This window comes from Anopheles marshallii, chromosome 3 (genome assembly GCF_943734725.1).
Source record: "Anopheles marshallii chromosome 3, idAnoMarsDA_429_01, whole genome shotgun sequence".
In the NCBI taxonomy this organism is placed as follows: Eukaryota; Metazoa; Arthropoda; class Insecta; order Diptera; family Culicidae; genus Anopheles; species Anopheles marshallii.
This window is the reverse complement of record NC_071327.1, coordinates 43908220-43921666: the sequence shown is the minus strand read 5'-3', so window position 1 is coordinate 43921666 and position 13447 is coordinate 43908220. Positions and strand designations below refer to the sequence as shown.

Sequence of the window (13447 nt, the reverse complement as noted above, 5' to 3'; positions counted from 1 at the left end):
TCCGTAGTCTAGTCGTACTTGATGCAGGACGACTGGTCAGATATCTTTCGAGCGCCTCACAAGTCATCGTAGCCGAGCATCTGCTCCCGGATCTCATGATCTTCACGGAACTTCTCCTTAGCTATTTTGCGATACACTTCCGGCAAGTTGAAATCATACTGGTCATACTCAACCGGCTTCTCTGCCGAATATAGTTTTTCCATGCTACCAGCAAACACGAGGTTACTTTGCCGACTGCTAAATCGGTACTGAATCAGTGCCATCTCCCTTGGTTGTTGACACCCCCCGCAAACCTGTTATTCACACGATAATTAAAATGCATGTTCGTCTAGTGTGTAGCTCTCGAGCCGTGATATAGAAAACTTCTGAAAAAGTTGAAGCAACCGCTGTTTCGAAGTTCGAAGGGCGAAAAGTAACGGATCGAGTCAGATATTTAAACCTTGGATGCAGCGAAAACTCAAACAAATGTCATAGGTCAAGATAACTGTCAGACAGAAGACGAAACCTAAAAAAAAACGACTACAAGAAGAAAAGCGTTAATTTGTGACTGATCGTGAGTAACGTAGATGACTAGGGCGATTAATTATAAATTGATACAAATAAGAAGAAATAAGAAAATGAGTGAAGATCGACCAGAATGCCAATTAGAATACTAATTTACGTGAGTTCAAAGGACCAGAGGAAGTGAAAAAAGATGTGTACTTTATTCTTTGATAAACTGTATAATATTAAGAATAGAATAAACGAATAGATCAAGATAAGATGGTAAACAAACGATATATGCGCAGGTGTACAGTTAGAGATGTATGCAATTAATCTTACGCTTATTGTTATATCAAGAGATAGATGGCCACCGAAACAACTTCAGACCTAAAACTGCGGGGCCACGGGCGATGAGGATTCAAAACTCAAAACCACAGGCACCCTTTAGTTTGTTCTGAGTTTGACTTTGTTTTTGAGTGACTTTGAGGTAAATGCGCAACTGCGGATGTTTGAAAAAAGTCTTAGCCTTCGGGGCCAGAACAGCTACTTGTAACTATCAAAAGCGATTCCGAAACGGGAAATCCACCACTGATAAGATCTTCTTGGATCATTCTGTCTCCAACCATCGTTAGGAACGAACGCATATATTGCACGCTCCGCAACAGAACATATAGCTTACAAATAATCGAGTTCTAATGCCGAAAGGGTCAGTGACTGCCCGCACCAGGTGTTACCGACAACAACTAGCAGTAGTGTTGTGCGCCGAATAATAGTGTTCACAGTGTAATAGTGCGTACGAGTGTAGCGTAGTGCAGTTACCTGTGTAGCATCGTGTTTATCGTGTTATCCCTTTCCTTTGTTGTCCGTACCGTTCCGTCTCGCTTACTTGTAGGTAAGTCAAAAAGTTACGTCGTGTTTAATTTTCGTTAAAAAAATATTATTTCTGTAAAAAAATAATTGTTATGTACGCAAAAAGGTTAACGTTTTAAAAAGACCGTTGCCGTTTATTCACTAATAGGGTATACGAATATAAAACAATACAGATCAAAATGCGTGCGTCGTGTGCGAGCGATACGATACGATCGAGTGCTCACTTAGGGCCATCCAAATGATCACCAAATTTGGCACATGAAAGTGCAATAGACCTGTCTCTATGTTCAATGTCGCTAGCTCTGGATACTACGTGGAAGTTTATCCAGAACCGCAATGGCAGCGATCACTTGCCGATTGAAATGGTCTTCACTGGTAGGAATCGTCAAGTTGATGATGTTCCTTTCAAATGCGACCTGACAAGGAATATCTACTGTACGAGATACAGCGAACTAATGTCAACTACGCTGCCATCTGTAACAACTAGTTTTGATCCTTTAGTAGAATATAAAAAACTCGTTGAATGTATATGTATATGTATATGTATATGTATGTATGTTGAAGCCCAAACAAGGGGACCCCACCAAGCAAGGTCCTTAAGCAAACCTTCTACTCCTTGGTGGGACAGAGACTGCCATGCTGCATTCGTAGCAAAGAGGAAGGCATTTGGCCAGTATAGACGTCATAATTCCAATGTCCTATACAAACAGTATAAAGCATTGGAACGATCATGCAGAAATCTGCTTAAAGCAAAAAAAGGGGCTTTTGGCGGAAATACGTCGAAAGCCTCCCACCTTCCTCTTCACTCCGTTCGTTGTGGAATATGGATAAAATGATGCGTAATAGCACATTCACCAACGAGAGCGAAAAATGTTCGGGGGACTGGCTCTATAAATTTGCTAAAAGAGTCTGTCCAGATTTCGTTCCTGCGCAAAAATTTGAACATCATGCGCCTTGCAGTGAGACAAGCATGGACTCACCTTTCAGTATGGTCGAGCTTTCACTAGCTTTACTTTCTTGCAATAAATCTTCTTCAGGTTTGGACAATGTTACAAGCAAGTAGTTTCAAAACATGTCTGACGTGGCGAAGAAACGATTATTGAGTATCTTCAACAAGTTGTTGGAACTCAATGTTGTCCCGCAAAAATGGAGAGTATTAAGGGTAGTCGCAATTTTGAAACCTGACAAACCGGCATCAGAGCACGGGTCATATAGACCTATATCTTTGCTTTCGTGCTTGCGCAAACTATTCGAGAGGATGATTCTTTTTCGTTTGGACAACTGGTTGGAAGCTAACGGCCTATTGTCCCATACCCAGATTGGCTTGCGCAAATTTATGGGTACAAACGATTGCTTAGCGCTTCTTGTCACATAAATAGAGTTGGCACATACTCGTAAAGAGATGTTGGCCTCTGTATTTCTGGATATCAAGGGGGCTTTCGACTCAGTATCCATAAATATACTGGGTCAAAAACTTCAAAACGTGGGGTTAAGTCCATAGTTGAACACTTACCTTTGCAACCTCCTTTCCGAAAAGGCAATGAATTTCGATAATGGTATTGAATTTGTACAATTTTGTACAATTTTTATGTGAACTACATAGATTCTTGCCTGGAGCCAAATTGCACTTTACGGCAATTGGCAGACGACGGTGTTGTCTCAGTCGTTAGCAACAACATCGCAGGTCTCCAAAGTCCTTTGCAAAACACACTTGACAATTTACAGGTGTTGTTCCTTATTTTCATGTAATTTTTGCGGTCCTAATGGTTTTGTCAAAAGATCTGCTTTCATTTTATCCGTTGGACAGTATTCAATTTTTATCGTTCTGTTTTCGCACAATTCTTTAATAAATTGGTATTTAGTATCAATATGTGTTGTGATTACGATCACGACACGTTGTTTACATGTTAGGCTAGCAGTAACGCCCTACAACTCTAGCTGTTGTAGGGTTCCAGTATTAGTACAATGGACGAACAGTGCCACCATCATAGCAGCAGCGGGCGCGCTGTTCGCAAATGTATAAATAGAACCGAAGGAAGCGCCTTCGGTCTCTTTAAACCGTGACCAGCGATAATAAAGCACTAATTTTGTGATCTTTCGATACACCAAAAAGATCGTTACATTATTACTAAAATCGCGGGACGAAACCATTCACAACATTTCACAAAATTAGTTCACTTCACGTCTGTTCGAAAGCGTATGTAAATCTTCGCGTAAGTAGTGCGTCTAAATTCGGTCGGACGATCCGCGCGCGCATATAAATCTCGCCTTTGGGAGTAGTGTTAATTCGCGTGGAAAGGAAGTGAAAAGAAGTGGTTAGTTGTGCAATGGAAAGAGCAATACAAGACATTAGCTGTGAGGAGGTTGTGGAGCTGCAGGAGCAGCCAGCAACAGGGACCTCGGAAAGACGCACGAGCGTCATAGAAGAACCACCGCAGGACGGGGAAGCGCCGCCACCCGTCTTACCTCGGGACCTAGAGGTAAGAAGAAGGCGTATCGAGCTTCAGAAGAAGGAGCTCAAACTGGAAAATGCTCGGAAGAATTTGGAGCTGGAAAACGCTCGTAAGGAGCTGGATATCGAGCTGCAAGAAATCGAGCTAGAAGAGGAAATATCCGATCACAGCAGCCGGGTAAGCGCGTACGCCGCGAAAGCGGCAAATTGGTTGCGAGACACAAATCGTATCGGGGTGACGCCGGTAGCTCGCCCCCATGGCAACGGTCTTCGCAATGGCGACACGGGTCAGCCACCCTTGAACCCGATCGCGACCGCGGGAGTAATGGCAACACGCACGGCCCTGGCACCGCTGCGATACGACGACACAATGGCGGACGACGCGCGAGGTCGTCAACCTTCGACTCCGGTAACTGCCCGGTTTCCACCGAAATATGACTGTACGTGGGAGGTGGACCAAGCAGCGGCACAAGAACGCGAGTATATGGAATGGAGGCGTGCGGTGGAGGATTCGATTAAGGTTCACCGCGAAAGCAAGCATAGCCGTCCTTACAAACCGGAGGAGATAACGGGAGCAAATTCGACAATGGAGTCGAAACCAGCGACACAGAGACGTGTGTTACCCTTGACACCAGAACAAGAGTCAGCGCGCAAGTCGATCCCTAAGGAACTTCCGGCCTTTTCCGGAGATGTCGGGCAATGGCCATTATTTTACGCGACGTATGTGAGATCCACAATTCTTTGTGGTTTTAGTGACGACGAAAACCTAATATGGCTTCAACGGGCACTACGGGGACCGGCATTGGAATCGGTTGACCACCTTATGCTGCTACCGGACGGTTTGCCCAAAGTGATCGAGATTTTGCGCACGGAATACGGAAGGCCAGACCTCATAGTGGATAGTTTGATCGAGAAGGTGCGTAAGCTACCCCCCGTTCGTACCGAACGTTTAGAGACGCTGGCCACGTACGGCAAGATGATACGGAAAATGTGCGCGACAATAGAAGCTTCCGGGCTTCACGATTATGAATGCAACGTCACGCTGCTGAAGGAGCTGGTAGCGAAGCTTCCAGGAGAGCGGGTGTTAGAGTGGGCACGTTATAAACTAAAACTAAAGCGAGAGACCATAAGGGAATTCGACGTGTGGTTTTCAGAGATCGCACAGGCCGCGAGTGCCGCTTCAAAAACGTTCGATCGGAACTTGACACGACCCGAAACATCACGACCACTACCGGGAAGGAAAGCGCCCGCACACGTTAACGTTCACAGCACGACGCGGAGGACACAATGCGCACTGTGCCATGATTCCTGTCGTACGTTGGCTGATTGTGCACGGTTTGGAGAAATGACGGTGCGAGAGAGACGATTGCACATTCAGGGACGCAAGTTGTGCGTCACGTGCTTGGGCCCGCATAGGGGCACGTGTTTCGTCAGGACGAATTGTGGTACCGACGGCTGCCGAGAAACGCATCACAAACTTCTGCACTGTAGGGAGCAAACACCACAATCGCACAGGAACACTCATTCACTTAACTCGCACATTAGCAACGACACTAAGTCACTTTTCCGCTATGTTCCAGTTGTGGTTCGCGGCCAGAAGACAGAGATAACGACGTTTGCGTTTATAGATGAAGGATCCTCGGCTACATTCGTTGATCGCAGGCTGATAGACGAATTGGGCATCGAGGGCACCTTGAACCCTTTGTGTTTGAAGTGGACGGACGATACGCTACGAAACGAGTCCGATTCGAGGGAAGTTCAGCTGCGGATCTCAGGTGTGCACCAAGGAGCATTGGTGTACGACTTACGAAAGGCGCACACCTTGCAAGATCTGATGCTACCAGTGCAGACGCTACCGATCGAAAAGCTGGTAAAGCTATACCCGCATCTGAAGGGGCTCCCGATTGCCGCATATGCCAACGTGACGCCTCGTATCCTGATCGGTGTCGACAACATTCATCTGGGCAAGCCATTACGTTGTGTAGAAGGGAGCTTCAGCGAGCCGATTGCTACCAAGACAAGACTTGGATGGACAGTGTTTGGCCCTTGCTGCTTACCAGCCTCAGTAAGTAGTACGGCATATTTTAATCTCCATTTATGTGTCTGTAATGAAGAGGGAAATCAGAATCTGGACATGGCGCTGAAAAGATACTTCTCTTTGGAATCCATTGGAGTCAGCGCCGCACAGAGACTCCTGCCGAAAGAAGAAGAACGTGCGATTACGATGCTAAATACCGGAACGCGTCTTGTGGGAGATCGGTTTGAAACGGGCCTGCTATGGAAGTATGATGATGTGCGTCTTCCCTGTAACCGCGAGATGGCCCTTAAGCGCCACACGTGCCTGAAAAGGAAGTGCGAAAAGAATCCGGAATTAGCCAGGGCAATCAGCAATAAGATGCACGAGTATGCGGATAAAGGTTACATTCGACGTATGTCGGAAGAAGAAATCGATGTGAGGAGAGAAAGGGACTGGTATTTGCCGATATTCCCGGTTTACAACCCGAACAAACCCGGTAAGTTACGAATGGTATTCGATGCTGCCGCACAAGTACACGGAATAAGCCTCAACATGTTCCTGCTCACCGGCCCGGACCAACTAGTGGGATTGGTGCAAGTTCTGTATAAGTTTCGAGAGAATCGTATTGCCGTAACTGGAGACATCCGAGAAATGTTCTTTCAGGTGCGCATGAACCACGCAGACCAACGAAGCCAGATGGTATTCTGGGATGATGGCAGCAAACAGAATGGTGAACCTAGTGTGTATGCTGTTACGGTAATGACCTTCGGAGCGGCTTGCTCACCTGCTAGTGCCCACTTTGTGAAGAATCTTAACGCAGAGAGATTCGTTGACCGTTTCCCGCGAGCAGTGGAATGCATTAAGTATGAGCACTACGTGGACGATATGCTGGCCAGTGTCGAAACCGTGGACGAGGCAGTTACTCTGGCGGAGGATGTGCGGCTCGTACATTCGAAAGGCGGCTTTGAGATCCGGAACTGGCTGTCCAACTCGAAGGATGTCGTGCATAAGCTACGGTGGGGAGTCAACCACAACAGGTGTGTCGACATGAGCTCGAACCAAGGCACCGAAAAGGTTCTAGGGATGTGGTGGAATACGGACGATGATATGCTTACCTTCCGCATAAATCCGCGCATGGATGAGGAGCTGTTGGCAGGTGGTAGACTGCCGACAAGGCGGGAAGTGCTGAGCACACTTATGATGATATATGATCCGTTGGGCCTCATTGGTCACTTCCTCATGTTCCTCAAGATACTTTTGCAGGACTTATGGCGAACCGGGATTCACTGGGACAAGAAAGTTGAAGGCGAAGCTGCAAAGAAATGGTTGAGATGGACTGGATTATTGCCGGAACTAGAAAAACTAATGATCAGAAGGTGCTATCGTAGCATAACATCGTCGCCATGCGTGCAATTGCACGTCTTTACCGATGCAAGTCAAAGTGGAATGGCTGCAGTTGCTTACCTGCGCTTTGAGGAAAGCGGTGTGGTGGAGTGCGCACTGGTTGGGTCCAAAACGCGGGTGGCCCCGCTTAAACTCCTATCTATACCGCGACTGGAGCTTCAAGCGGCTGTGATAGGAGCACGCTTCGCGGACCACATCGCGAAGGCACATCGATTGAGGATCGACAAGAGAGTGTTCTGGACTGATTCGAGGAACGTGGTGAGCTGGATAAAGTCGGACCATAGGCGGTACAGCCCCTTTGTCGCTTTTCGGGTGAGTGAACTGTCCGAAATCACAGACGCTAACGAATGGCGTTGGCTTTCTACCAAGGTTAACGTAGCAGATGACGGAACGAAATGGCAAGGCGACCCCGATTTAACCTCATCCAGCAGATGGTTCCGAGGACCAGAGTTCCTGTGGGAAGTGGAAGAAAACTGGCCAATAAATAAGAACGATCCAGGCGAGTCGTCGGAGGAACTACGGAAGAGCTTACTACACCACGCCATCGTTAGAAACGTGGTCGATTTCGCCCGGTTCTCACGATGGAAGAAGCTGTTAAGAACAGTGGGTTTCGTTCATCGATACGTTGGAAACCTACGGCGTCGAGCGAGACGGGAAAAGAACGCTGCGGGGCCACTGACGCAGGAAGAATTGTTGGCTGCTGAACATACCTTGTACATATGGGCACAATTGGACGGGTTTGCTGCCGACATCAAGCGGATGAAGAGCGGTGCGAAGGAGAAACACCCTTGGAAGAATCTGCTCAAACGAGATAGCGTGCTGTACAAACTATCACCTGAAATCGACGAAAGAGGTATATTACGAATGCGGGGGCGACTAACTAATTGTACTTTGCTAGGTGATTCGCTGAGGAAACCTGTTATCTTACCTAGACGACATCCCGTCACGGACCTGGTCATCAAGGACTTCCACGAGCGATATTGCCATCAGAGTCACAGAACGGTGGTGGGTCAACTCCGTACGCGTTATCACATCCCGAAGTTGCTGGTGGAGTTCAACCGGGTTCGACGCGGTTGCCAGCATTGTAAGATAAGGGACGCCGCACCAAACCCACCGTTAATGGGCAATATTCCGCGGCAGAGAGTAGCAGTGAACCAACGAGCGTTTACCTATACCGGGCTGGATTATTCGGGCCGATACTCGTGGTCGTGGGACGTCACTCCGAGAAGCGCTGGGGAGCGCTATTCACTTGCCTCACGACGAGAGCAGTTCATCTCGAACTGGCATTCGCACTAACAACCGCTTCGTGTATTTTAGCCATCCGGCGATTTATCGCAAGAAGAGGGTCCCCCAGAGAAATACTCAGCGACCGGGGCACCAATTTCGTCGGTGCTGCGAGAGAGCTTAACGTCGCCCTGAAGGATGTGGATGAAAATGCCCTGATGTCCAGATTTAGCGGTCCGGAACTAAAGTGGAGCTTCAACCCGCCAGCGGCACCCCATTTCGGCGGCAGTTGGGAGCGTCTCGTGCAGTCGGTGAAGAAAATTTTATGCAGCTTTGAGTTACCACGGCTACCAACGGACGAGATATTAATGTCAACGCTGACGGAAGTGGAGATGATGATCAACTCTAGGCCACTTACCTACGTACCACTCAACGAGGAATCCGACAGCCCGATAACGCCGAACCACCTGCTTCTGGGAAGTTCCGACGGTAGTAAGCCAGCTGCCTGTTTCGACGATTCGCCGACAGGGATACGGACATCGTTAGGAGCACTACACGTGAACGCGGAGATATTTTGGAAGCGGTGGATCGCGGACTATCTGCCAACCCTCACCCGCAGAACAAAATGGTTTGACTCGGTGCCGCCGATCAAGGAGGGAGATGTGGTGTTGATCGTGGATGGGAACTTACCCCGGAATACCTGGCCGATGGGACGTGTGCTTGAGGTGACCCGCGCGAGGGACGGTCAGGTTAGGCGCGCGAGGGTGCAGACCACGAACGGAATATTAGAACGACCGGCGACAAAGATAGCAGTTTTAGATGTGGGGGAACGATTGAGTAGAAAGTGAACCGCGTGGTATTGACAGGAGCTAAAGAGTAAACAAACGTCAGAAGAGTGTAACGCCCAGGAGCGTTACACTGGTGGGGAGAATGTTGTGATTACGATCACGACACGTTGTTTACATGTTAGGCTAGCAGTAACGCCCTACAACTCTAGCTGTTGTAGGGTTCCAGTATTAGTACAATGGACGAACAGTGCCACCATCATAGCAGCAGCGGGCGCGCTGTTCGCAAATGTATAAATAGAACCGAAGGAAGCGCCTTCGGTCTCTTTAAACCGTGACCAGCGATAATAAAGCACTAATTTTGTGATCTTTCGATACACCAAAAAGATCGTTACATTATTACTAAAATCGCGGGACGAAACCATTCACAACAATATGTTTGGATCTTCTAGTTATGCGCTCCGTGTTTATGAAGTTTATGCATCCCTGATTGTCTTCATTTATAATGGTTGGATGTTTTTGAGGTTCTCCGAACTCTGTTAGTAGCTGCCTTATCCAGATTGTTTCTTGACAACATTCGCTTAATGCAATGTATTCAATTTCCATAGAGGACAGTGATACACACTGTTGGCGTCTACTAGCCCACATTATTGTTCCACCACCGTATTGGAACTGGAACCGTATTCCAGTAGTGGATTTTCGTGTTTCTACATCACCACTCCAATCTGCATCAGAATAACCGAGCAGCTTGTGTTTACAATTATTACCTAGTTCTAGGTGGTAATATTTTGTTCCTTTTAAGTATCTCAATATGCGTTTTGCAACTATCCAATCCTGTTCAGTTGGATTGGTAAACTTTCGCCCGAGAATTGCTACACTAGTAGCTATGTCTGGTCGAGCTACTACTGATAGATAAATTAATCCACCGATTAAGCTTCGGTATTTGGTAGTATCTGCGAAGCTATTTCCTTCAACTATATTTTTTGCATAAGCTACATCCATAGGAGTGGATATTGGTTTACAGTCCGTCATTCCGAAGTCTTCAAGTAGTTTTTCTATGTAGTTCTTCAGATTAAGAAGAAATGTATTATTTTTCCTTATTATTTCTACACCTAGGAAATTCCGAACTGCTCCTAATTCGGTGATATTAAATTTTTCCTTTAATTTACTTATTGTTTCTTCCATTTCTTTGATGTTATTCGAGGCTATAAGTATATCATCTACATATACCATTAGTGTTGTGTCGTCACTTTAGTAAAAACGTACTCGCACAATTACACATTAAAACTCGTTTATTACACTAAAAGATAACACACACGATAACGCAAAAACGACTGTCTCCAGCGGATGCCCAAACGGGAAAGAAAGCGTAAGGATCGCGAGAGCGATCGGGTAGGGAACGTGCGAGCAATTCTCGGCACATCGGATGCTGTCGGTTCCCAGACAGCAACGAGTGATTAACTGGCTGCGTACGTGATCAAGGTGTACACAACAATTAGGAATGACTTTTGATTTTCAATCTGTTTTGAATAAAGACAAGGATCTGCTTTTGCTGCAATGTATCCAATCGATACTAAGACTTGGCTTAATTTCTAGTACCAACATTTTGCTGATTGTCGCAACCCGTAAATACTCCTATTTAATTTGCATACCAGGTGTTCTTTTCCTGGTTCTTCATAACCAGGAGATTGTTTCATGTAAACCTCTTCTTCCAAATTTCCGTACAAATATGCAGTTTTTACATCTATATGATTTACTTTCATGCCTTTTGTTATGTCCTGGGGTTCGGACGGATGGACGCGGAAGCACAGATCGTTTACCATTGTTTTTACGTTTACTTATTACATTTATTAATAATAAATAGATAAAAACACTGTAACGTGCGGCAGCGGTTGCCGGCACGTCTGCTCACCGCTGATGCTCAACCCGAAGTCTCGCCGATTACGCATACGCGTTGATATCGGGTCAATCACGCATTGACCCGTAAGCGACGCACCTGTGTCACGCACACATCTGGATGTTGTCGCATGGCGCGAACAACCCAAAGCGCAAAACATGCGACACAGTCTGCGCCTGCAACACCTTTCATTGCCGCTATAGTTAAGAAAATACGGAACGTAGTTTTTTTGTTACTGGGGCATAAACATCATTTATGTCTATTCCGGATTCTTGAGCAAATCCCTGGGCTACGATTCTAGCTTTAAACTTTATGATTTTATTATCTGCATTTCTTTTGATATTAAACACCCATTTTGAACCTATTACCGTGTGTACTTGGAATGGAACAGAACAGAATGGAAAATTCTGTTATGTTCCATGTTCCGTGTTGTTCATGAGCTTTAAGCTCCTCTTCCATAGCTTTTCTACAATTATTATTTGCCAAAGCTTGGTTATAATTTTCTCGCTCATTTATCTCGACACGTATGTCAGCTAAATAAGAAAGATTGAAATCGTCTAAATAATTTGGAGTTTTTCCTTTGTTTTCTCGATTTGATTTTCTAATATTTTCTATTGGAATATTTGTTTCATTATTGATTTGTAATATTTCATTTTGTTCTTCATTCACTATTGGAATATTTGTCTCATTAGTTTCATTTTCAGATTTTTCTTCATTCTGTTTTCCAATGATTACTTCAAATTTGTTATCTTCTTCTTGTTCTTGTTCTTTAGCAATTTTCTCTTCTTTTAATTCGTTAATGAATCGAGCATCTCTGCTTATAGTTATTTTGCTTGTAGTAGTATTTAGGAAACGATAAGCTTTCTGATTAGCAGCATACCCTACAAAAACTAGTTTCTCTGCCTTTTTATCTAATTTTTGACGTTTCTGTTCAGGTATGTGTACGTATGCTACGCTACCAAAAATTCTCATATGGCCAATATTTGGTTTTCTATTGTGCCATTTTTCAAAAGTGTACATTTTATCGGAGCTGTGTAAGTTCTATTCTGTATGTAATTAGCAGTAAGTACAGCTTCTCCCCAAAACTTTTTGTTTAGTTTAGCGTCAAATAACAAATTTTGCCATTTCTATTAGTGATCTGTTTTTCCTTTCCGCCACACCGTTAGACTGCGGTGAATAAGGTGTCGTAAATTGAGGTTCAATACCTTCTTTTCGATAAAAATCTAACAGCTCTTTGTTATTATATTCTCTCCCTCCATCAGATCTTATATACTTGGGGTTCCTGCCGAATAAGTTTTTCACCCATGACACATATTCCATAATTTTATACTTCACATCTGATTTGTTTGTAAGTAGAAAAATTACCGAATAGCGGCTGTAATCGTCGATGACTTTCATAATATTTTTGTTGCCACTTGGTGTTTCAATTTCTAGTGGACCACAACCGTCTGTATGTATGACATCTAACACTTTTGGGGATGTTTGTTCTTGCCTTGAATGAAAAGGTAATCTTGTAAATTTTCCGTTTAAACATGTTTCGCATTCATGCACTATACCACATTTTTTGTACTTTATCCCTGTCACCATGTTACCTTGGATCATTGATTCGATAGCTTGCCAGTCTCGATGTCCAAACGTTCGATGAAGATTATGTTGACAATTATCTGTGTGATAATTTTAAATCACCGCATTCGCCGATTCTGCATGTCCCAACACGTACAATCCGCCGCGTTCCTTCACCACTGCTTTTTCGTTGGTTTGTAGGTTGATGATTTTTGCACCGTGTTTTTCAAAAGTAACTTTAAAATGCTTTTCAGTTATTTTTTGTACGGATATCAAATTCGCTGCTAGGTCGGGGCGTACTTCACGTTGCTTAGCGTTATTATTATTTCCCCGCCTTTTTTGATTTACTCCGTTAACTTTGCATTTGCCTTTTCCAAGAACCAATATTTGTCTACCGTCGCCTATTGTTATAGTTTCGGCAGACATCGATTTCAAGGCCGCATACGATAGCATGGCCAGGGTAAAACTGTACGACCTAAAGAGCTCTTTTGATATTCATGGCAAACTTACCAAATTATTTTTGTTTTTAAATTTAACGGGCTTTATGTGGGTCCTTTAATCCATTTTTTTTTTATTTGCTTTGCAGTATTACACACAAGTAATAGATTAACAAGAAGATGAAAGCTCAACTACAAATTAGTACGAATGACTGTGACCATCGTTACATGTCAGGTGATGATGGATAGAAAACTGAATGGGCCCTTTGCTTCCACAAAGGAACTGTACCAAGGAAATGGGCTAGTTTGTCTAGT

The 13447-nt window shown here is 44.9% G+C and overlaps 1 protein-coding gene across 1 annotated transcript; it reads left to right on the top strand.

The window, feature by feature from the left end:
- Window positions 1–3680: 3680 nt before the first annotated feature.
- Window positions 3681–12322, top strand: LOC128712653 (uncharacterized). The gene is made up of 3 exons (XM_053807541.1): window positions 3681–8079; window positions 8544–9199; window positions 12299–12322. Exons 1-3 carry the CDS (start codon window positions 3681–3683, stop codon window positions 12320–12322), a joined length of 5079 nt encoding a protein of 1692 aa, XP_053663516.1.
- Window positions 12323–13447: the final 1125 nt, after the last annotated feature.